At 37.6% G+C, this 25,975-nt stretch overlaps 1 protein-coding gene across 1 annotated transcript in view; it reads left to right on the top strand.

Moving 5' to 3' along the window:
- Positions 1-25,975, top strand: part of ANO4 (anoctamin 4) — a 120,535-nt gene that overhangs the window by 15,948 nt on the left and 78,612 nt on the right. The window contains exons 3-4 of the mRNA XM_088055124.1: positions 495-631; positions 5,118-5,276. Coding sequence (XP_087911250.1) covers positions 495-631; positions 5,118-5,276 — 296 coding nt within the window. The remainder of the gene's footprint in view (positions 1-494; positions 632-5,117; positions 5,277-25,975) is intronic.

Here is a 25,975-nt window from a genome sequence, read left to right as displayed (position 1 = left end):
AACATGCCAAACTGTGAAAAGAGAAGTATCTGCCCAGGTTCATTTACTCAATGCCTTTCAAGAAACAGCTTTTATTTAAGGCCTTCTGCCTCTGGCTACCCCATAGATCTGTACAACTTTGAACTTCAAACTTTGTATAGTAAGTTAAAATTCTGCCTCCTTATAAGAAACTTTCAGAGACAATACTAATCCAGAAGGTAGTCATTTAAACCATTTGTCCCAAAAAAAGCTGTGAAGGTAGCTCATACCTGTTTTATTGCGACAGCAGATTGTTTCTTTTTCATGAGAGAGGTATTGTGGTGTCCTAAATCTTTATGTGGCTCATTGATGAAGAAAGCATTCCAACAATGCTTATCAGATTTTAAAACTAACATGGTATATACTTACAACAGAACTAAAAAGTGAAATTATTAATGGGTTATACTGGGTTATACTTGCTGTATTCATTTGGTTCAGTGGTGATTTGAATGTATATTTTTATTTTTGTTTTTTAGTAGCTAAGGATGTCAACATTTTTTTTGATGAGTTAGAAGGTGTAAACAGCCCTTCCAAAGATGATGATTCCCTGCTTCACCATGGTAACTTGACCAGTACTTCTGATGATGCCAGCAGGCTGGAAGTTGTGGGAGAGGTAAGGATACGCAGAATTATTAATACTATATTTATTCATGTCCATTATAAAGATGTAATAAATGTAATTTGATTTACAATCTCATTCTCTACCATCAAATTGTGTCTAATTTTTCCCATGAGAACTGTTTTTCCATTCTAAGATTATGATGCTGAAATATAAAATATCTCAAATTCAAAAGTTTTGATTTGATGCACCCTCAGTGAAACAGCTATACAAATCTAAGGCTTCAATGCTTCTGAAAATGCTGGAAAATTTTTCCCTATATTCATCCTTTAAGGGGAAAGAGTGTGGAGGGGATTTATCTACAAGTCCCATGAGAAACATGGGTGTCAGTTATGAGATCCATTCCTTTCCAATGAAGAATGATGGTGCATAATGGTGATTCAGAGAACATACCAGGGAGGGAACATTCTGCACATAGTCCCTTTTAAAATCTGTCTTAAAGCAGGCTCATGGACCCATGATGAAAATCTGGACCTTAATTTCTTCCTGTGTCTTTTGCAAAGAAAGGAAAATTATGACCTTTACCTCCCACTGTCCTGCCACCCATGGACATTAGGGTTGTTTCCTCAGTGAGTGAAGAGACTTCTCTCCTTTCCTCCACCTCAGGAATGGGGCTACATCTAGACTTCTTACTGGACTGGTCTGATTTTACCTGCAAGTTGTGCCTCAGGTGCTTTTGGCAGAGGGCTGACTGGAACAGACCAGAACTGGCAAGGATTATGCTAGTAATTAAAAAGAGTGGAAAACCACAGGACATTGCTGAGGGCCCTACCCTGACCCTCTTTTATTCACTAGTTTTGATAGAGTTTAGAAGAGGCAATTAGAAATTATCTTTTTCAGGAGCTAGAGGGTTTTGTGGTGCAAGATCTTATGTGCAACACTGCTGAGGGGAGAGCCAGACATTTTCTTTGTTCTAGAAATTCAGCCCATAGAGAGCTTCACTCCTCGAATGTTTAGACAGGTAATTAAAGCAACAAAATTCAGGGCACCCTGAATATGTTTGACCTTGCTCACAGTTTCATCTTCCTTAATCGTAGCTCTTCCCTAGCTTCCCATACAACATACAAAGGACTCTTTGGCTGCTTGCACCATAATAGGTTAATCTAACATGATATTCCCATGTTGCATTTTGGGACATGGTCTTTAGCAAAAAGGAGCAGGTGAAAGGCACATGATTTTTGTAAGTTAAAGAGGAAAAAAATAACAGAAAATGATCAAAAGGACATGCTGCTGTTAATGTAATAATATTGAAAAAACAATACCTCAAAACATTTCTTTCTCTTAGATGTGTTCTTTTTTGTTTTTTTAAATGGAAAGGGAAAACTTTTGAGGGATATGAACAGATTTAAGGGGCCATTTTGTAACCATAGCTGAGGAAAAAGCAATGTAAGTAACATGTAGGTAAAAGATGGATGAAAATTGAAAGTCTTAATAGGACTTCAGGGATTCTGCAGTCAACCAAAAAAAGTTTCAAAGTACTTGGTCCCTGCTAAACTCTAGGAGGAGAAGATACACTGTTCAGATGTTGTATGGTTTATATGGATATGTGTGGGTAAGCCCTTTAGCCTAAAGCTCTCCTAACATATGCATGTATATGAGTCATGTCTGAATGCTGATGGCTCCCAGCTGAGCACCTGAGAATATAAAAACTACAGTATTCCTTGGAAAACGAGTCCAAATTATATAACACATATTACAATACAGTCATAAAGCTAGACTGAAATGATAAGCTTCCTGTTAGAGTGAAGTCTTCACTGTTCTACTTTCTTCCAGCATCCTTTTTTTAGATGAAAGAATGGAAGTTTGACATATGTGGCTACACCACTTTTTCACCAAAAAACAGCAGTTAGACCTAGTGCTACATATTTTTTCTTCATCAGTTTAGGAAAACTGATATTTTGATGTTGTAACACAGGTAAGGGAGATGAAATACCTGGAGGAAGGTAGGCCAAACTTCTGTCAGCATAAACCTGTAATACTTGGATGATGCAGGAGTCCTGCAGCTGACACTGCTGAACCAGTCCTGACTGTCTCTGTATCATGTTAGATCCTCAAGAGTTCTTGCAAGTCTAAACTCAATCTGTAAAGCTGCCTTAGAGTCTGTGACAGAGGGCCAGAGAAAGGGTTCCTTCCCAGAGGCCATAGCAGTCTAATAGGGTTTATCAGTCTGGATTTGACATGCAGTGTTCCTAAAATGGAAAGTACAAATAAGGGTGTCCAAGCTACCTTTCTGAGTGAAAAACTAAAATATTGTATTTGGTAGTTTTTCTCAAATTCAAGAGAAGTAATTGTCCCAGGCAGTCATATTTGTAGTGGAGGAAGTCTGACAAGTCAAATACTTTGGCTAAATGTCATAGATACTCTTTAATATAAGGTTCTGCATTCACTGATGAGTCAGTACAGGGCAAACCAATTTTCTTCAGAGAAAGAAGAAACAAAGGAAGGAGAAAATCAATTTTTCCAGTGGAGTCACTACTGCCTGCAGAGAAGGACACATTCCTCATGGTACTCTCAGGATGGGTCTGAGTTCAGATGAGGAGTGTACATTTGAAGTGGGTCTCTCAATTACCTCTACCCATGATTTCTTTGCAGTCCAGAGCAGTGTTGGATTTTAAACTTGTATTCCTTATGGATGTAAGTCCTGTGAGTCTTTTGGACCAGACTACACTGGGCCCAAAGTGAGCCCTTAAGCCTATATAGCGCACACAGCAGGTCCTCAGCATGGGCTGTTTTACCCTACAGTCCCTTTCCTATTACGCCAAAAATACATGTTGACCCTGACTACTGAACAGGAGGCTTGTCAGGAGGATTAGAAATCACAACAGGACCACCAAGCTGACCCACAGCTTCTAGATCTCCTGCTACACCCCTCCTTTATTTAAATAACCTTAAATACCCTTTGGGCTGTTGGGGCTTTTTTTATGTCTTCTCAACAAAGATTTTAATGGAAAAAGATAAAATGTGCCTCCTGAGCTGTTTTCACATTTAATGTTCTATGAAAAATACTTCTCATGTCTTGATAATATCATTTATCAGCATGATATGCAGTATAGATATAAATAGTTTGCAACTGTTTTTTCCTTAGAGATTAAATCTTTTTTCTTGCCTTCTTTTTGGACTCTAAGAACTGTTCCACTCTATCAAGTCTGCCCTAAGTTGTGTCAGGAGTTAGGCACTGTAATGAAAGAATGATAGAAAATTCCCTTCTTCCTTTAGTGAGCTGAATGTACCAAGGGGATGGGACATTTTGGATGCTTTCATTGGTTTTTCCTTTTAATCAAAATGCCTGATGAGAATCAGAAAGATACCTCTTTGAATGGAGAAAATTGTTTTGAGGAGGCTTTCCTGTAAAACTATTTTTTACTATGCTAATCTTCACTTCGTGATTTAAATTCAGAAGCAATTCTCTCATGGAGAAAGTATTTTGAAAATTCCCTGCTTCCCCCAGATATGAAAGGCAAAATATTATATTTTTTTTGTGGGTTTATTGTTTTTTTTTTCAGAGACTTGATTGCATATTACAGGGCAGGGCTATTTTTGGCAAGAATAGCAGAGTAAGTTTTGGAAAGGCAGAAGTAAATTAGCTTATTCTTCCCTTCAGCTTAGAGCTGGACTGATCTTGAGGTTCCTGAAGGTCCTTGCCCTTTATTCTGCTCAGAGGGAGTGCTGTTTGCTCCCACACATCCTTCACAATGTACATTTCCTGTAAGAAACACTCCAACCATTGCAAACTGCCATGCATTTCCAGCTTGTCTGAAAGTGAAAGTTTAAACCCTGGGCAGGACTTGTATAGTAGAAGTAGTTTTTAAGAAAAGGGACAGTATTTATTGCTTTTATTGTTTTTATGTACTGCTACGCCTAACACCAGGAATTATCTCCAAATAAATCCAAATAAATCCATCCTCAGCTATTCCTTAAGTGAGGGATAGTCTGTAGTTAGTTTGATGAGGTATGGCAAGGTCAGTACAGAACCTTCATATTGTTGTCTTTGTCCTATGGGGCAAAGTAATGAAAATCTCTGGTTTTAGTGTTTCTCCCTACAGTAAATCTTAATGATAATGTTTCCTTTTCACATGTACAAAGACATTCAGCTGTATTAAGTTACTAATTCTAAATTTACATTTCAGTAACACTACTCTCTGCTCTATTTTATAATTAAGAAATTTTTCCTAACCTTATGAAGGGTGGTAGGAGAGAGAGGTTTGCTTGTGTTTTCTGTTCTCTCTTATCCCATCCCCATATATCCAAGCATTTTCCTAAGACCTCCTGATGCTCCTTAAGATCCCCTTAAGTAGGGAAGTCTGCGCTCCTCTCAGATGAAGTCGGAAGCACTGTATGTGAAGAGCCTAAAACTTGAACATCTTGTTGTGATTCCTTATTTTTCCTGTTGAGTATTACGGAAAACTGATGATGCAAACAGCAATGCAGCAATTATCAAGGCAAATTAACATTACTGAATTGCTTGATTTTCTCTTTACAGGAAGTACCTGATAAGAACAAAACCAACGGACTATATTTTAGAGATGGGAAATGTCGGATTGACTACATCCTTGTGTATAGAAAATCCAATCCACAGACAGAGAAGAGGGAAGTATTTGAAAGAAATATCAGAGCAGAAGGACTTCAAATGGAAAAAGAAGTAAGAGATCTTCCTTATAAAAACTCTCATGTTGAAGCTATAGAGAATCTGGGGGTATGGTTTGTTTACTCTGAAATTCCTTCACTCTGTTGTAGCAGTAGAAAAATGCTTTGAAGCATGCCTAAATATAGGCCAGAGCAGTGCAAAAGTGTAGCCTAAAGAAAAATCAGGCACAGGGATTAAAGGCCAAAACAGGCCATTACAATCATCTTTTTCAACGTTATCCACAGAATTTCATCCAGTGTGCTGTGCAATACAAAAAAACAAGTGCTGGGTTTGAATGGCCTAAATTCTACTGAGTGCAATGCATATTTCTGCACCTAGATTTTCTTCTAGCTACATACTTCACTATGGTACTCTTTCCAGAGACCTAACTAGATCCCTGCCTTCCTTTACCTATCAGCTTAGGCACAGCAAAAAGTGAAAAGTATTTTAGTAGTTTGAAAACAGCTTAAAGTTTCTCCTTCTGTCTTAACCCCAAGAATTGAAATAATTGAAATTGAAATGTGAATCATTTCTATCTATGTTATTTCCAACATAATGCCCTAAGTCAGTAGGACTTTTGTGAAGTATAGAAATGAATGCAGAGTGTCTAAAATGTATTGATATGTTAGGTAGCAGGAGCAAGGTTTAGAGAGACCATATCTCTTTTGCCTAGCCTATGATCTTCCTTAAACTTTGATATTGTGCTTAAAATGGGCTTAAGCCTCACTTCCATCCAGGACAGCTATTGCTGAGTGTTTACTTCTATTTGTGCTGGTGGACTAACACTCATGCTAATATGCAGTCGCTCTGCCACTGATGGAAATAGAAGAGGAATTTTCAGGACATAGGCTTTGATCAATTAAGTAGGTGTTGCACATTATCTCCCTTCCTTTCACTGAATTCTTGGTACACGTGTAAATATTCTGTATGTGTGCTTGAAATGCACCCTTCTTTGGAGAACACTGGGGAGGAATAAAGGAAAGCCTTTACAGAAAAATGAAAATGTTTCTTTTCTTTAAATGTTTTTGATTGAACATGGGTACTGGTGTATGTAAGTGTATTAAGAGTATTTTACTGGTTACACCAAAAGTTACCCCGAAAGTTATCATAAACTATTCTGTCAAATAAGCTGGAAATCATCATCTGTGAATCATACAGTGCTGCACTAATTGATGTTTTCAGTGCCAGAGGTTGTTCATTATTACATTTCCTGTATACGTGCTACTGTCTATAGGAATTGTAACCCAACACCCACAAACATGAGAGTGTTGCTGCAGCTATTCACCTTCACATCCTAGAATTCTGCCCTGCTTCCACCAGGAGAGATGCTGACAAAGTCTCTGAAATTTGAGCAGTACAGAAAATGAATGGGGAATGAATCCTCCCTATTAATACATATGTCAAATGGTTTCAAATAAATTTTTTCCTACTTTGTGGTTTTTGCAGATTTATTACTGTGCTAAGGTCAGCAATGAAAGCTATGAAATTGCTTTATATTTGAAGTATTATGAAACTTATTGCAACATTCTCTGCTGAAAACTTTTTCAAATTGATGATTTAAGTGCTTACTATCGAGGTTTTTCTGGATTTCGAGACAGTTTATTTGGACTTTGCTGCTAGGCTGCATGAATGATCTGCCAATCTGATTATTCATTTCAGTTTCTATTTTGCTACTGACATGCAGTTTTATTTCTTGCTAATCTCATTTGCCCTTGGTGTGACTTCTTGCCAGTATCAGTAATTGTACATTTTCTAAACTTCAAATGATCAAAATGAGGTTGTGCTACATGGCTCAGGCTAATGTTTTAGAATCTAGGGTAGAAATCTTTTTTAATATATGACTCTGGCCTAAAATTAAACCCTAGCATGTACATTTTATGATCACATTTTTTTCTAAATTTAAATATAATCCTGAAGGAAATATGTACTTTCTTAGTACACTCCCTCCCCCATCCCCAGAGACTAAGAACAGTGCTGATTAACACTTAGCTTTAAACTGAGTGATCACCTAGTGTCTAGATTATTTCTCATTATTTTTACTTCTCCTTTTTTTGAGACTACACACCATTTTGAGTGTTAATTCTGGAAAATTTTAACCGCAGGGTTTATTTCAAGTTCTTTATTTACATTCAATATACTGCTTCCACTGAAAAAAGTTGGCTCCCAGATGAAATGAGAAAACTATCTGTGGCACTGGCCACAGAACATATCCAGAGGCTATAGGTGGTAACTGCTGGACTGAAAGAAGGTTTTTGCCTTCTGTGTGTTTTGTGTGGTTGTTGGTTCATTCTCCTTTGACTGCCGGCTGTTCATATTTTGGTATTTGACTGTGTTAGCCCCGTCCTTTTAATGTGAAACCATTGGCAGAGAGGAAAACTCACAGAGCTATCTATCCACACTGCAATTTCAAACCCACACACCTCACTGCAGGGAGGGAGAAATGCACTGCAGTGCCTCTGACAAGTACAGCAGAGGGAAATTCCCGGCAAGCAGTGAGTGCAGGGAGCAGAGTGTTCGCTTAGCATGAAATGAGAAGGTGAATCTGAAGCGAATTCACAGCAGTTGAGATAACTTCAGGTACAATGTCAAGATCATGTAGCTGAGAAAGGTCTGAACAGGTGTATGTTTCTGACTCTAGGAAAAGGTGATAATGTTTTGCAGATATTCTCCAATGAATTCACACTCACCGTCATCAGCTGTACCACACCACTCTGCCTTGGAAGTTCTGCCAGATTTGGTGCTCAGTGCATGCAGTAGTAAACATTGAGGGGATCCCAGACCAAGGAACAGATAATGAAAATAATGAAAATTTTAACAAAAAAATAAAAATAATGAAAATAATGATTTTTAAAGAGTGAAAAAAAAATTAAAATAGAGAAAATAATGAAAATAATGATTTTTAAAGAGTGAAAAAAATTAAAATAGTGAAAATAAAATTAAATAGTAAAAATAAATTGAAAAAAATTAAATAGTAAAGGTTTTAAATTGAAAGCGGCACTCTAAGAGTGAATGCTAATTGAGTGGTACAGCACAAGTCATTTTATGACTTTTTTATTTTTATTTTATTTTATCCCCCTGCTTTTCTGTGTATATTGGTTCTGGATAAGATAAGTGTGTTAACACTATCAGAGCCAGACATTTCCAGATCACATACAGATCTGTATGTGATCACATCCAGAGATGCTTAAAAAAGGTAATAAAAAATTTAGGTCACTCCTGGAAAAGAAACTGTATTTTCTTTTTAGCCAGGTGTAAAATTTCCTTGGTTGATTTTTCCTTTTTTCCAATGTCTCACAAGTGAGATAAGTAACTATGATATCCTGACTCTGAGATCCTTGATGACCCTGCTGCTCTCATTTTTCAATACTCCTTGAAAAAGACATATGTGTGGGGAAGATGGAGAGGACAGTCTCCAAGTGGAGCACTTTCTTATGGGAGATGAGGTACCAATCACGCTGTAAGTTTGTAGGCACTGATACCATCTCCAAATATCACAAGACTCATCCCTTCCAGAGCTGACGGGAAAAGGTTAGCAGGGTGCTACTGTCCACATTCTGATGGCACATTTCAAATTTATCTAAATACAAGATAAACCTGAGATTTACATTAACCCACTGACATGCTGAAGAGAATTACTTGTGATCACTTTTATGTGAAGAGAAAATATAGATAGTGTCTGTCATTCCAAATTAAATGTTCATCTCTGTGGCCCAGCAATTTCTGGAAAGCCTGTCTTTTCAAGAGAGAATGAAGAGTCAGAATTACTTTGAGCCCATGATTTTTTTCACAAGAATAAATATTTATAAATTTAACCTCTTGGCCAAAATCTGGAGAACTACGCTTTTCCCAAATTATTCCTGCAGCATGAATTACTGTTTACCTGTCCTAAATTACCAGATAGAACTAAATTGCTGTCAAGAGTATCCACTCAGTTCTGGTACGTGAATACAGTATTTTAGATGTCTTTCAGTAAGATACTTTAAACTATACTATGATAATAGATCATGAACTGAGGTACCCAGCATGCAGCATCTAACTTGTATTACTCATTCACTTGCAAACTTTTTAAGCTGCACTGTAAAGTAATGCAAGTGCAGGATAGAGGCAAGAAATTTATACTGAATTTATATGAACACAGACCACACTTGCGTGTGTAATTTGTACCAGAGAAGGTCATCTTGCATTTAACTAAGAACAGTGTATCCAAAATTAATCTGATGTTGGGTTAGGATCTGATCATGTAGCCCTAGGAATAGACCACGTTTAGTTTGAGCTTGGCATGATTTTTTTGGTTTTTCTGCTGCTCATTACTATGCTAAACTAAGTCATACAGATTATTTCTACTACTAAATGTACTTGATCATTATGCTTAATGATTGTGTCCAAAGCTTTCAATTTATAGATTATAAATTGATTTCATGCAGTTTACTTGAAAAAGCAATTGACAGACAAGTAGAAAGCGAGCAACAGAAATGTAGTAAATGGAAACTAACCACGTAAGTAGTGAAAATAGTATTCAGGCCTTTTATTTTATATATTTTGTATATTTATGGTAACTATTGTCTCGGTATAAAACCAAGTAACTACTTTAAACCAACAGTATTCCTTACTGCCCTGGAAAACAGGTCTCCTCACAGCTACTGCATGCAGAATGTGCTTCAGAAACTAGCTTCAGATATTTTACAAGTAACAGCCAATCCATTTGGACTTCTGCCAACACATTGATCTTTGCATTTCCCTGATAAAAGATGTCAATGTAGTGGTGGTCCAGTTTCCAGAAGAATCCAATCTGTGTGGGTTTTTGTGTTACATGCCTGATTAAAAATTTAAACTTTGCCACCAGAAGTGTCAAGCTGTCACCAGGGCACCTCTAATTGCATTCACTCCCTGCCTCAAGCAGCAGCTGACATTTCTGGTACAACATCTGGCAGCAAAAATACAGCTGGTGTATACAATAGGCAGTAGAAATACATATTAGGTGTTCTCTGGGGAAAACCCAAAAGGACAAGAAAGAAAAGCACAGTATAAGCTTTAGGTGTGTTGTATGAGCAAATATCTACTAGTGAGTGTACTCTGAGTCTTAAGTTATGTTAACATGACCCTGGATGTTAACTTTTGAAATCTTTTTCAGTAGTTGATGCAATATAATTGCAAAATACTATCATTTCATGGCTTTTCAAGTTTGCAAGCAGATGCAGGTAGATTCCTGAAGAGCTACTAATAACTGTGTACAGCAGTTTCTTTAAATGTGTCTTCTTGCTAGTGGGGCAGGACATAAGAACCAAAAAACATGTATTCAGTAAGATACTTATATTTAGCATCAAGTTGGAGTCTGTTTTCAAGATGATGAATGTTGAGAGAAATTACAGATGACAGAAAGAGCACGCAGAGTGACTTTTAGCACATCCCTGAGTGTAAAAGGAAAATCAACTTATGACCATGTCAAAGTAAGGTAAAACTTGGAAATAAAGAACATGAAAAAGCTAAGAACTTCAAGGACTGAAACTTCTGAGCACTGTGTTCAAAAAGTGATGATGTGAAAGAGATATTATAATCGACAGCTATTACTTCTGAACATAATCAATTACCATCATCTTTCTGGAAAAAGCATGACATCTACTCCTTTTTGTTATTGTTGTTAGTGCTGCAGAGCCAAAACAGTTATGAGAGACTGATCTGCTTTTTTCTGGTTTGTGCGTCATCACTTCAATTGTTCATGAGATTCCTGTTACATAAATGCTTTTTCTGATTGTGATTCATGGGTAGAAAAGAATTAAGCTGACTTCCAGACCCCAAGCGGTGCTTGCAGATCTGAGTTAGAAAAGGTGTTTTATAAATGTAGCTTATGTAATTTAGTTCTCTGAGAGGTGCACAATAAAATCTTTGTGCCTTTATAGTTGATCCCAAGTTTATTTTTCTGTTATGACTTTAGTTTATCCAGTTATTGAAAGAACAGTAACTTTTTTTGTAGTTTATTGCTCCTATAGAGGTTAGTTTAATCAACCAGGCATACAGTTTAAACCAGAGTGCTTAGTCTACGGTCAACTGATTTTTAAAAACTTGCCAGGAGAGAGTGGTAGCCAGGAGCAAAAACTGTAGGTGAGCTGGAAAATCTTTTCCTGGCTGCTAGTTTTTATTTGCTGATCATATCCTTTCCCTGTTGTGTTGAGCTTGCTCTGCACATATCAAAAGCACCCGTCCACCAGAGAAAAGGATAGCTAAGGAAAGCTTCCACCACTGAAATTATATCAGCTGTCCTCTGAGCTTTTTGACAGCCAGAAAGATTGCTATGAGCATGCCTATGTGAGCTATGTTCTAGGAGGCACTGGGACAACGGTGAGAGTGGTGATTATCTGCTGAGCATGCATGGTAGGTCAAGCAACATGCAGGATGTCACCTATGACTAACAGGTTTCCTTTAGGCCAAACCGGCATTTGGACAAAAATAGGCTTTATTTTTGGAGAAGATGAGCCCTTGTACTGGGTTTGTATGGCAAGGTTTTGGTGGTAAGTGGGGCTACAGGGATGGCTTCTGTGAGAAGCTGTTAGAAGTTTCCCTCGCCAGTGGCAGACAGCTCCAAGATGAACCTGCTGTTGGCCGAGACTGAGCCCGTCAACAACAATGGTAGCACAGCTGTGATAAAGTATTTAAAAAGAGGAAAACGCCTGCTGCAGAAGAGCAGCCAAAAGAGGGAAATGATTCATGTGAGAAGAACAACTCTGCAGACACCAAGGTCAATGAAGAAGGGAGGGGAGGAGCTTCTCTAGCTGCTGGAGCTGAGATTGCCCTGCAGCCCGTGGTGCCCACCATGGTGAGGCAGCTGTGCCCCTGCAGCCCATGGAGGTCCACAGGAGAGCAGGTATCCACCTGTAACCTGTGGGAAGCCCACACTGGAGCAGGCTCCTGGCAGGACCTCTGGCCTCTTGGAGAGAAGAGCCCATACTGGGGCAGATTTGTTGGTAGGACTTGTGACCCACAAGAGACCCAGACTGGAACAATCTGTTCCTGACAGACTGAATCCCATGGAAGAGACAAATGTTGGACAAGGTTGTGAAGAACTGCTGCTTGTGGGTAGGACCCAAGTTTGAAAAGTCAGTAGAGCACTGTCTCCTGTGGAAGGGACCCCACAATGGATCAAGGGAAGAGTGTGAGAAGTCCTCCTCCTGAGGAGGAAGGGGTAGCAGAGATAACATATAATGAATTGACTGCAGCCCCCATTCCCTGTCCCTACATACCACTGGGTAGGAAGAGGTAGAGAAATGTTGGAGTGAAGCTGAGCCTGGAAAGAGGAAAGGGGTGGAGGAAGGTTTTAAGGTTCTCTAAAACCTCTCTAAAAAAATGGAGGTTTTATTTCTCACTATCCTATTCTAATTTGATTGATAATAAATTAAACTAATTTCTCCAAGTCAAGTCTGTCTGGCCCATGATGGTAACATCATGGTGGGTGACTTTTCTTTGTCCTTATCTAGACCTGTGAGCTTCTTCTTCTATTTTTGCCCCTGTCCTGATGAAAAAGGGAGTGATGGGGTGCCTTTAGAGGGTAGCTGGCATGCAGCCAGGGTCAACCCACCACAGGTGTAGTTCAATGTTATTCTACTACTGTAACCAGTAGTAAAAACTCCGAGATTTCATGGACTCTAGTAACTCCTTTCAGTCTCTCTTTTCTGATACTATTATTCAATATGTAAATGTCTATAGCTAATGATTTTACAGTACAAATTATGCAGCCTGAAGGCTCTGTATTTTCATGAGCAGCATAACATATTATTATTAGCAGGTGCAGTTTGTTATTTAATGTTTTAAGAACTGCATCTGACTGCATCCACAAATCGTGGATGGGGCATCAACATGACATAAACTATGCCTGCAAAAAGGGAACCAGACTGAAAAGCAAACCTTACCACAAGCATTATAAATGAAAGTGCTTCCAGCTATTTAATTTTAAACATTGGGCTGTTCATTTCATCCCAATTCAGCCAGAGCAAGTGGAAATCAGACTGCTCTTATTATCTAATGCACATAGCAAAAGGAGTCTCTTTTCAGCAATGCTTCACAGAAAAATGTGTTGGTACAAGCAGAACAATGTGCTTTCCCAGGGAGTGTTCTGTACAAAAAAACTGTGGTCACTAAAGAGTGGAGAAGTTTCCAACTTCCTGAACTTCTGAGGGAAAAGTTTTAGATTTCAGATGCCATGTCCACTCTACAGCTCAATGGCAATTTTAGAAGAAAAGTTTGAGGAGGCAAATGAAAGTCTGGATAGGTATGGTGTGAATTCAAATTTCAAAATGAAATTCTTAAAGATAAGTTTCTTGATATCTGAGGGAGCCCATAAATGAATATGTTTCTGAGTTGACAAGTGCCAGCCTTTAACAGGGCTTTGTAAAACTAGTAGGCTAAGCAAATGTTGCTGAAAATTTGATCCACTTTTTAAAAAAATGTATTTTTCAAAGAATAGGGAGGTAATACAGAAAATACATAGATAACTGAACAGGAATTTAAAAGCTTCTGACATACTTCTTTCAGGAACAGGTAAAATTTCTTGTCAAAGGATTTACTGTCATCAACATCCACAAATCAGAACATCAAAAATCTTTTGATGGAAAAAACCAGATAGGCAACAGATTAAGAAAAAGATATCATGATTATATATGAGATGCCTCTATATGTCAGAAGTAATTTTTTCCTTTAAAATAACTGGTCTTAAACTGCAATTGCTTTTGAGGTGCAGTTTCACCTGCCAGAACATCAGGACTAAGCACAATGCACAAGGCTACAACCACTTAATGGACAGTGAGAGTTTTCATTGCCCAAAGGTGACATGGCTGGTTTGTTGCAATTCTCCCTTATAGTAGAGGCGTAATAATCAAAAATCTAAAGTTGTCTCTAGAAGGACAGAGTATATAGAAACCCAGCAGTAGGCTTTGTGGTCTCATTTTATGTTAATCATTTTGGTGTTAAACTTGTTTTGAGAAGACAGTTCAAGTCTAAAAAAGCCTGACCTGAGGGAAAAATGCTTCTGAGATAGCCATACTAACTGAAACTTCTGTCAGCCAGTTAGTCATGTCCTCCTATTTAAAGTCTTATCTGGTTTGCAAAACTCTCCCTTGTGCAAAAAATATCTTTTATTTTGTTATCTGAAACCTCTTGAAAGAATCTGTAAAAGTACATTTTCAACAAACAGTGTGAAAACCTTTTTTTTTTCCTCTTGGAGGTCTTCACGGTACTCTACTTACTGCTCCTTTTAGGTACAGCTTGTTTTTGTTAATAGACTCAAATAGACATTTCCATTTATAACAAGATTGACTCCCTTTTCTTAAAATATAAGAATTTTGTGCTTACTTTTTTTATCTAAAAGCCATCTCTTACACCTTTTTAAACTTCAAAATTTTTTCAGAAAGAATTAAACCTCCACAGTGAAAATGTAGACAGGAGAACAAAATGGAGACATGTACATCTGGAAACCATGATTCAATACTTTGTCTTGCAATATGCAAAATTCATGTTCTTCTCTTCAAGAAATTTGTCTTTTCATATTTATACTTCTGCATCTTTTTGTGCCTTATAAGTTAATAATCTATTCTGTGACATCATTTTCTGGGGAATCTGGAGAAGCTCCAGAGTGCTGGCAGAGGGCATGTCTGAAGATCAACTTTGTGAAGCAGAGCTGTCACCAATGCTAGATCAGGATGGCCATGGCTTTTTTCTATAGAATTCTACAGATTTTCTATAGATTATAGCCTGGCTCTTCATCACCAGAGTTCTTGAAGTTGTGCTGTGAGTGTTACTGCTATTGGAAACTGACTTTCTGAGACAAGATTTAATTAAAAAAATGTCCTGAAACAGCAGTTGAGAGGATAGAAGCTGTGATTTTTTAGTACATTCCAGGTCAATGTTCTTGTGCAAATTTATGGATTTTATCATTAGCTTCAGAAATTCACAGGAGAGAAGAATTCAAGTAATGAAATACAGAAAGTACTGACCAAATTCAAGAGGCCTTTTTAAGTACAGAGGACACTGATGGGAAGCTTTGTTATTTAAAGATCTGCATTTCCCTATGTCTTCTCTGTGGGAAGAATGAATAGGGTGGGATGGGGGAAATGGATGGCAGCCAAGGCCTTGTAAAATGTTCTAAATCAAATGCTGCTACTGTGATGTGTCCCAGACACAGATGAACAGTGCACTGGAGGCACCCATGAAGGTGCAGTTTTAGGAAGAAACGTGGCCTCTGCTACTGCAGAAGTTGATGTGGGTGGTGAGGAAGGTAACAGGAGCCCAGGGAAAATAAGTAAATGTACTTATGTACAAATGCAGTTGTACTGCAGAGCCCCAAGAGGAAAAATCCAAAAACATTTTGACTGTAGCTGTTGACAATGTACATAATCTGGACAGGTAGGAACTTAATATGCATCAGTTCATCTCATTCTGATGAAAGTAGAACAAATGAATTACACCTTGAAGGTGCCTGTTCCTCTCCATTGCAGATATCTAAACATAGTTGCCCTGAATCACACCTGTGGTGTCTGCTCCTTGGGAGTAAGCCTTCAGGGAACTTCTCAGGATCAGTGGACTTAGAGACATGATACTGCCAGTGTTTTGATAGAAATACACTGGCCTGCCAGTATCCAGCAGGGGAAACTGGGTCAGATACCTGTCACACACCATATCTATGAACTCCTCAAGATAAGCCTTTTTGTTTGCCCTCTGTCCAAGTGTTATCTCTAGTTTTATATTAATAGATCCGTGGATCACAAGATCATCCCCAGCACTGGTGTGATGTAAAGTATACACCTAATGGAATTGCATGTAAACTGAAAATTTCCTTTCCAAAATCCCCAAGCTATGGAAGGGATTCATGTTTCTGCAGTTTTTCCATTATTTGTTCTTATTTTTTGTTCTTTGATGTTTTGACTGGAAATGGATGAGTACTTGCCATGCCGATTTACATTTCCATCTCAGGCTGGCTTTTCGTCTGTCTTATGAAAGAAAACACAATTTATGTCTCCTACTAATGTATTATTCCAGCCAAAAGGCACAACACAAAAATGATTTGGGAAAGGTGAGCGCATTAGAGTTTTGGGAAAGGGGGGAATTTAGAATGATGGTGAGAAAGCATAAGAGGACACTAGAATAAAAATGTGGAGGTATATCCACATTAAACCATGGCAAATATGTAAGAAAAGCCCCCTTCTCATTTTATAATTCCCACTGTAAAAATGTGAGCGTAAAATCTGTTTGGAAATACAACACAGGCCCTTAACATCTTGAAGCAATTGTTTTGTATTTATGGAGACTGTCTTAACAGAATGCAACAAAGGAGGAAGGCAAGGAATTAATAATCACTAGTGTGATTAGACCCAGGAAAGAGTTTTAGCTGAGGGAAGGGAAACATTTTGAATACATGAAAATATTTCATTTAAACAGATTCAGTATTAAACACCTGATATTAAAATGTCATGCTAGTTGTTAAAAAGGCTATCTTTACAGAAGAGAAGACAGATATAATCCAGTGAAATACCATAACATGCTATTTTGTATGGATAGTTTTTTAAACTAAATCAAAGTGAAAATGTTCCCGTGTTTCCTGACAAATTTCTAGAAGCCTTGTCCAATTCATTTCCTGACAAATTTCTAGAAGCCTTGTCCAACTGCATTTTCATAAAATGTATTCACGTTGGTGTTGCAGCAAAATACTTTTCTCTCTTATATGGCATCACTGCTGATCACTGAAATGTTCATACAGGACTAACCATGCCTCGCTAGAAAAAGTTTTTATATGCTATCTTCTTAATTCATTTCATAGATTATTTGTAGGGCACAAAGAATATTTTCCATTAGACAATATGTCACATAAAAGAAAACCTCATTTCCTAAACTCATTACTAGATTCTTGATGCAGAAACAATCTAACAGAAACCTTTGCAATAGGGTCTCTGGACCAGCACTTCATTTCATGTGACTTTATAGAAAAGTAAATGTGGTTTAACAGCCTGGGATGTAGTGCTGGGCCACAGTTTGGTTCAGGTCTCATCAGGATGTATGTGGACATGAATGGATCAATTGCATTTGCATTCTTTATCCTGTGTTCAGAGATTATTATAGTCAGTTCCTACAACTCTGAAAACTAACATGGGAACATGAATATGTGTCAGGTTTTCTTGAACACCTACAATTTGTATTTTCTAAACAGTGCATATGCACCTCTCTAAAAACCTGACAGACATTGTAACTCTACAGTGAAGCCCTGGAGCACTGTCAACAAATTATTATCAATATCCAAAAGCCCTGATCTCTCTCATTGTGTTACTCCTGAGTTCCTAGCCACTTGTAGATTGAGTTAAGTGTATACCTCTAACAAAGAGAAGGTATGTTCCTGGTGCACTTAACAGCTAAATTTTGATCTTGAAGCCTACAAAAACTGAAGCTCTTAGAAAGCAATTTTTAAGTAAAATAATAACATATTCCACAGTAAGTATAACACACAGATACTGTTGAAACTCTGAAGGATATGGGATGTGTTTGAAGAAACTTATGCTTTTAATGCCACTTTTGCCTGAGTCCTCTGTGATTTTTATCAAATAGCTCTTTATTGATTTTCGTACAGTGAAAGCAAAATACGTGTCTGGATGTGGACAGAGTTTAAGTAAAGAACCATTTTTGCCTTCTTGACAGGGTTTATTACAGCAATATCCACATGAGAGCATAATATAGGGCTTCTCCTTTTATCCCAGGCTAAGCACTCTCAGCCTCTCATATATTCCTTACAGCCTTACATGCCAAGTCCTAGAAATTCTTGGCTGGTGTTAGATAGGATCGGACCTAAACCTCTTTTTCTACAATTTAATCCAGTTGTTTCTTGCCTGATTGAGAAGGAAAATGGAGTGCAGTTCATTCCCTTCCTATTTGTAACTATTTGTTACTTATTTTTAAAATGTTACTGTAATCTCTGCTTAGCATTTTCTTTGGTGTTTTGAATTCCATTGTGTTTTGAACAATCTTTTTCCCCTAGGTCAAGTTTCCCAAAACTCTTTATTATTCTTATTGTCCTGCTCTGATCTCTCTTTAATTAATCCATCTATTTCTTACTCAGGCTGTACTTTACCCTCTGCTGAATAGCTGTACAAAATAAAGGGCTAGGGATTTGAGTACTGTATGCTCTTGACTTGATTATTTTTTTTTAATCTTCATGCAATTTACCTTAGTCTGGCTTCTGTTGCTGGCTTCTCTTCTTGATTCTAACAGTGATATTTTATGTGTTCATCTTTTCTGCATTTAACTCCCAGCCACCTCTCTGTCTTCTGTGCTGTTTGTCAAACACTAGAGTGTAACATGAGACGTCATTTACCTAAACACAGAGCATGGTTTCCCCCTCCCCCATTTTCCTTTGCTCTTTGTTATACATTAAAAACATTCATATGTTAGATGAGTGCATCACTTTAGGCACTTGGTGACGTTTCCAACATTAGACTTTCTATTTTCTTGTCAGTGTTGCTGCCACTGCACTTTCCACCAACCATGTACAGTGGTGATGATTGCTCAATTGTTACCTAGAGCTCTTTATTATTAGTATTTTGATATTTTTCTATTAACCTTTCATGTTTTAAAGGGGAGATGACATCTGTGTTAGATGAGCTCTTCATTTAAAATCTGCCAGAAAAAAAAAATATTTTAAAGCTTTCCATTTTCTCCCATTTTGGGCTGAAATACCATCTGGACAAAGCAAGAATCCCCACATTCTTGTTCCCTTGGCAGTTTGAAAAATTTAGTATATGTATATTTTATACAAGATTCCTCCATTTTGAAAGTTCAGATGGCTTCCTGTAACTTTTTCAAACTGAAATCTTAAAAAATAGAGATCTCTAATCTGCTGTGCTCCAGAGGCTGCCGTTGACAGAGATGTGACATTGGAGCTGCCTCCATGGTACATCACACACAGCCAGAGTGATGGACAGCACTGGTTGTCTTCTTTGGTGGTGAGAGGAACCTGCTAAGAGAAACGTGACTTTGATTAGGAGATAAGCAAGATGAAGATGGGATTGTGGAGGAGGAAACAAATATACCACTGAGAGAAGTATCTGTCAGTTGTGTTTCTGGATATGTGTGTGTGATACACAGAAAGGGAGAGGGGGAGTTGCTTTGAAGTATTGCCCCACAGAAATTAGTTAATTTGTGTGATTTTGTAATCTTTCCTTTTCTGAAGAGCAATATGGCAATTGTGGACAGTAGGGCAATAACATTATTTTAGAAAAGAAATCCACCAGCTGTGCTACTGTGATGATAACAATTCAGTTCAAAGCTCTCAGTCCCTAGTACCAAGAACTAGGAGAGGCCATACAATTTTAATACCATTTCTTCCCTGACTAATTCACCACTCTGCTCTGACATTCTAAAGAGGTTATGCACGATGGTGTAGATGTGTTTATACAGCACAAGTAATTATAGTTACTCTGCAAAGTTGCATTAAATGATGCAAAGCACATTTCTACACTACACTTCTTGGGCATGTTGGATGTTATATTTTAAATACTTGTCAGGAGCAGCAGCCTGCAGTGTATGTGCAATCTAAGAGGTGGTTTGTTGAGATAGTGCTCTGCAATTTGCAAAATTTTTCCCATTGTCTAGTGATGTGACAGTAATGGAATTTCCCCCCAGTTTTAAAATATCTTTTTTGATATTCATTAAGCCAAAAATGCTGTGTTTTTGAGAAAATTCCTTTCAACAAAATTATTATTATCTATAGATCCATTGGTGTATTAGCCATATTCATCTATGTCAAAAATTATCTAGTGGAATTATAATTTTCCTGTCGGGAAATCTTTGTAATAAAAGAAAATGTCTATAAAAATGCATCTATAAAGAGCTTGAAAAACTGGGATTATTAAGTGAAGTGAGATCTTAATTTTAATACATTAAACATGTGAATGTTTATTTACATGTTACATTTCTATACTTCTCTGTAGAAGAGAACAAAACAGATTGCTGTAAGCATGTTTATTCCAGAGGTACAATAGATGAGAATTTCAATTCTACTCCAAAATTTTGCACTGAACAAAAGGATCTGAATAGTACCACAGAGCTAAAAACTCTTCTGTGACTTCTGTTTCACTTTTGGGTTGTGAATTCTCTGCTGCAGCTCTGAGAGGCACAGCCCTTATAGAAAACAGGCAAAATAATAAAAAACATCTAGAAAGATTTATCTGTCAATGGACAGAAGAGACATTTATACTTTCCTAAGCTGAACAAGCTACTTTTTGTTAGCTGGGGGCTTCTTGAAGACAATAATATTTTTTATCTCTAAAGAAGGACAGTATTGTCCATTAAGCAAAGAATCTTCATTACAGCAGTTTCCATGGTACAAGTGAATTTGGAGAGGGGGATTCTTTGCCAGTGTATGTGTTACTTGTGGCCTTCATTTCACAGCATCATAGGGATCCCAAAATCCAAAATTTTTCTGCAAACAATTTCAGGATTAGTACCACCACTTTGCAACACATGCAATCAGATCAAAACTAATGTTAGCTCATATGATAGTGATGTTGTCTTTTGCGAAAAAGAGGACTCATTTGTTTTCTGCAACTCCTCATTAAATCTGCTTGTAAGAGCTCTAAACTAGGAGAGAAAATCGTCTCTGTGCTCTATCATATTTATCTGAACCATTAAAATACTGAGCTCCATCTGGTGCTGCTCTGCTCTTGTGTGTCATACAGGAGTTGTTTTCATCCAGCACCTTATGTCAGTAGGCACACTGGGAACAGCAATAATTGATCAACAGTAGAGCTCATGTTTAGGTGTCTGCCTTGACAATCCATTGTGCCATGTATGAGCATTGCTTCATCACATAAATTAGAACAGTCTGAAGCCAATTCTTAATTTGCCCTTGTCATACCTCGACCTTGTTTTGTTTAAAGCATGCCTAACAAATGAAGGGATTTGTACACAGATGCACAAAGGATCCAGAATTTGCCTTCCTATTTTAGAGACATTATGTATTTCAATTTCACCTTATCTCCAGTTAAATTCTACTTACTCTATCTTTGCTTAAGAAAGTGGAGTTTTTCTTCTGTTTCTGATGTGTGGGTTTTTAACATCAGATGATCTAGTTACATACAGAGGTCAAATTACTTTGAGCTTAGCTGAGCAGACAGGTGAAAAATCTTGTACAACATGAATTATTAGAAATTTCCACTCTGCACTAAACTGTGAGATTTATTTTTGTGATCAACATGAAGCTGTGGTTTGCTGAAGACAACACATTAAGATGAGTTTGCCTTTATCTCTTGGGGCTTTGTATTTAATTTTTTTGTGTACAGTCTGAGCATGGTTTGGGATTTAAAAGAAGGTCGTTCTATCTAATTATTTCAATATGAATTGTGAACTGAACAGTGGTTATGAAGCATATTCTCATCATCACATTTTGCTTTGGAAAGAACTTCCCTTTCATGTAGTAATGGTGGTGTATCTGAAGAGATGACTACTCTACCATATGCTTTGGCATATTTACAAGACAACTTTCCTTGTAAAATTTTGTTTGCACGCTTTTAGTGTATCAGATCTCTTGCTCTTGTCTTAGTAAGACCACAATGCTGTTGCTCAGAAATTCTCTTTGTCCATCTTACTAAAGAAATATAACAACTGTATAATAACTGCATAACAACAGTATAATGGTCTGTATATAGGGGAAGAAGAAAGGGAAAATGGCTTGCTCATGTCTCTGCCTAAATGAGGATGGCAGGAAAGTTTTCAGCAATGATTTGAAAAATGTGAAATGAATTATTAGAAGATGGCTCCTCAAACTCTTTCCAGTTCTGATAATCCTTGCAGTAAGTAAGGCACAGAAAACTGAGATATTAGTCAAGTGAACAAGCATTTGAGTCACCCAGATTAGCAGAATTTATGGGTAACTGTAACTAGTAGAGTTGTGACTGATTCACATTCTTCACATGCATCTTTCTCCTTCATTTAACTGGATCTTGGTTTTTCTTTGGTGCTTTTTTTCCCCTGGAAAATGAGAAGCTGCATTAAGTCTGAGAAGGAGCAGTCAGAGTGAGCTTCTGTGACTTTCCTGCAGAGGCACATGTCAGTTCTTCACAGCCAGGAATGGTGCAGAAACCCAGCCAGGTATTGCCAGTCGATGTAGTTATCCCAGTCCTGCCAGCATGGGACAGCACCTGAGATAACAAGCTGTGCTAACAAGCATGTGCATTACCCCACTGCTTCCCCTAGGCAGGGGCTAACACCTCTGCCTGTAACTACTCGTGGTGGATGTGTAGCTGGCTTGAAGAACCTGGGGCTTGTGTCATGTGGACTGAACTGAACTGACAGTGACCTTAAGAGTAGTCTCTTCCTCAGCTGTGCTCCTGTTGAGCTCATGAATGTCTCCCTATAGAAAAAATTTTGTGTTGCACCATCAAATACAGAGGTATACAGAGAGAGCTGCAGGGCAGTTCACAGCATCCTGGAAAGAGTGGGTGCTGAAAAGACTTTGGAGTCCAGATTGATAATCATATATGTATTTCTTGTCTTCCTTGATTGTATGAGCTGAGAAACAAGACCCTGAAGCAGCCAAAGAGCTTCACACTGCTGGAGCATGGATAGGTGCTCAGAACAGCTGGGCTGCTGCCAACACTTCTGCATCCACATGGAAGTTCAGCTGTGAGCTTTCTGTCCAGAGACACTCTGGTGCCCAGAGAGGTTGCAAAGTCTTCAGCCACAGAGATATTTAAGACCTCACAAAGCACTGTAGTTGTCCCTGCTTAGAGCAGGAGATTTGACCAATGGCCTATATTATTCTAGGGTGAAATAAGCAGCTTATTCAGTTTTCTGTAGGTTATTTGTATCAAAAAACTGTAAGTGTGCCTGCATTCTCTGTTTGATTAATTATCATGTTTGTGAAATTAACTGTTGGACAAAAAATAAAGTGCCTTCTTCTTTACCAAAGCAATGTTTCTCCAATAAGTCCCTAAAAGCAAACATGAATATTTAATGGACAATTCATTAAATGTAAGTATTTTCTACTTCAAAAAATTATTAATGAGAAATAAATCCATATCAGAAAAATATCAGCTTTATATTTTACACTTGGGATAAATCACAAAGGAAGCTGCCTTATAAAATGTAGTTCAATTGTGTGATGTATTTTTAATGGCCTGTGATGTCAAAAGTAAAATAATGTACTTAAGAGGCCTTTCTTTGTCCCATTGAATAGTCAAAAAGATTTGATGATGTTAACTATCAGTGTATGAAGCATTAATTTTTTAATCTAAAATTTGAGCCCATAACTGATGTTTCATGTAAAGAGACAATGTGAAATACAGTTTTCATTAGTAAAAATGCATTATTCTGCCCAGAGATTTTAGCTATCTATTTCACAAGTTTGTAGCAATTTTCCAGTCCAGAGGAATTAAAGATATCTGTCAGATAAAATCCATATTATAGCTATTTTGTCACAGAGATCTTACCCAGATGGGTCTAAACTGTATTCATTCAGTATTTGCTGATGGAATTATCAAGAAAAGTTTTATCATTACCTCACAGTCCTATCAACCTTTTCCATTAAGATGGTCATGCTGCAGATATTTCTAATTCTTTCCTCTCAGAAGTGCAGTCCAAGCCAGAGGATATTGTTTCCATGGTTGATTTACTACATCTAAGTTACCTTACTGTAAGATCCATTCTGCGGATTTAGATGACATTTGTTGGAATTAAAGACTTCCTTCTGATGTCGTTTCTTATCTTAAAAGAATTTGTATTTCTCTACTGCAGATTGTGAGTTCATCGTAGCGCAGTAAATTTACTGAGCAGTGAGATAGTATTTGCATTTTACTTCTACTCAAGTAACCTACCTTCCTCTTAAAGATGTGCTCCCACTCACACATTTTTGTCTACATAGAAGGACACTGCAAGCATTTCCCCTTGTTCCGTTCCAGAATTGAGATGATGTCAAATGCTACCAGAAATTAAGCACTGTAACAATGACACCTGCTCTGAGCTGGATTAGACAACACATTGCCTGAATGCTGGCAGGAAGCAGCCACCTGCCTGCATTACTAACTCCACTGGAGCAGAACCACTGCAAGAACTTTGCAAAGTAAAAAAAAATCTTTACTTCATCATCACATTTTGTCATGAGACTTCACATAAAAATCATTCTAAATTGTAATCATATGCCTCTGTCTCCTTACACCAAGTTATTCTACATTTCACAGTCAGTGTCCTTAGGTCAAAATTCCTTTTATCAACGGCTTCCTATTTTTTACATAGGGCTATCTTTTTTATTCTTATTTTCATCCTTAATGCTTTTGCCCTACAGTTTCTGACAAGTTAAAGGCTTCTTAATATCCTAATTAAAATGTGAACAATATATTCCCCTTTTTCACTAAACCCGTGCTTTGACTGTAAGTCCCTGTGTGAAAGATATTGGCGCTGTTATTCATTGGGTTCCTCAGAAGCATGAACGTGGAGGCTGATGTTTGTGAGTATGCAATATTTTCCCTGAAACCAGATATTGACAGTATCTAAATAATTGCCCAGTGGTAATGTATGCACTGAAAAAGTCTTGGCAGAATATACCTTCTGTTTTTCCAGATCTGTGGAATTACCCACATGAATTTACATTTACTTTGGTTTTGCCAAGGAAGAACAGTTTAACCAACTAAAATTTGCTGGGTTTTGTTTTTCCACTTAATTCATTCCACATGGCAAATCAATCTGTGCTGTTAAGTAATTCTCAAAAACAGTGGAACATGTAGTAGTTACTATTTACTACTCTGCACTAAGACATCATGCAGAGCTAGATTGCAGAGAGAATTGTTACTAGAGGGAGTATGTTGGTTTTGTCTCCTTTTATGCTTTTCCTTGCATAATGATCTTACCAGAAATTAGTTAGATTTGCCAAAATGTAAATAACTGTTTCTGTTCTGGCTTTTTAACTTGCCTTGTAGGATCTTCCTAAAATAGGTGACATCAATTCTATTGTTGAATCTGCTTCAAAGTCTTACTTATCTCATTTTACTTTTATGAGGAAGGCTTTTAAAGGTGAAGAGAGACTCAACCTTGAGAAATTTTCTCTTAAATGATAGTAGAGAAAACACCTTAATGGTAAATCCTGACTTTTTTTCTGCCCCATTGTTTTGCATACATGAATGAAAACCTGCCTAGTAGCCTCAAGGCAAATAAACAACGACAGCGTTCGGTTGGAGACGCTGTAATTTTATCTTTCTCCAAGGTTATATGCTGTGAGTAGGTTTTCTCACTATCTTAACTTGTAGACTCAAAAAATGCTTGTTTCAAGGTGAGTACCTACAGCTACTTTTGTCTTAAAATTACTTGAAAATATTATTGATAATGAGCTAAAATTAACAAGGAGGAGGAGAATGTTCAAGGGAATATTTAACAAAAGATAGTAATCTTTAGCCTTGATCCTGGAAGGCAGCCTGCAAATACAGCAAAATATGGGCTTTTCAAGAGACGACCCATGTCAGCATAACTCTGCTTCTATTCAGACTAGCAGTGATGAGTTCAGAATGAGCAGAGTCAGGTCAATAGCAAATACATGTATTTTTAAATCCTGCCATCCAAAGACATTAGAAAGCTTGCAGGAATACATGGGAGTTAGCAGCCAGGACTTAACCAGCAGTTAGCACCTCTCAGTGCCTGCTTTAGAAGGAGAGTGAAAACATAACCTTTACAAGCTTTCCTCTACCTAGCTGATGACTGTA

This window comes from Pseudopodoces humilis, chromosome 5 (genome assembly GCF_049639895.1).
Source record: "Pseudopodoces humilis isolate 2021_Gansu_Grassland_sample_001 chromosome 5, ASM4963989v1, whole genome shotgun sequence".
In the NCBI taxonomy this organism is placed as follows: Eukaryota; Metazoa; Chordata; class Aves; order Passeriformes; family Paridae; genus Pseudopodoces; species Pseudopodoces humilis.
Note: the sequence above shows the minus strand (reverse complement) of the source record. Positions and strands in the feature narration are given on the sequence as shown.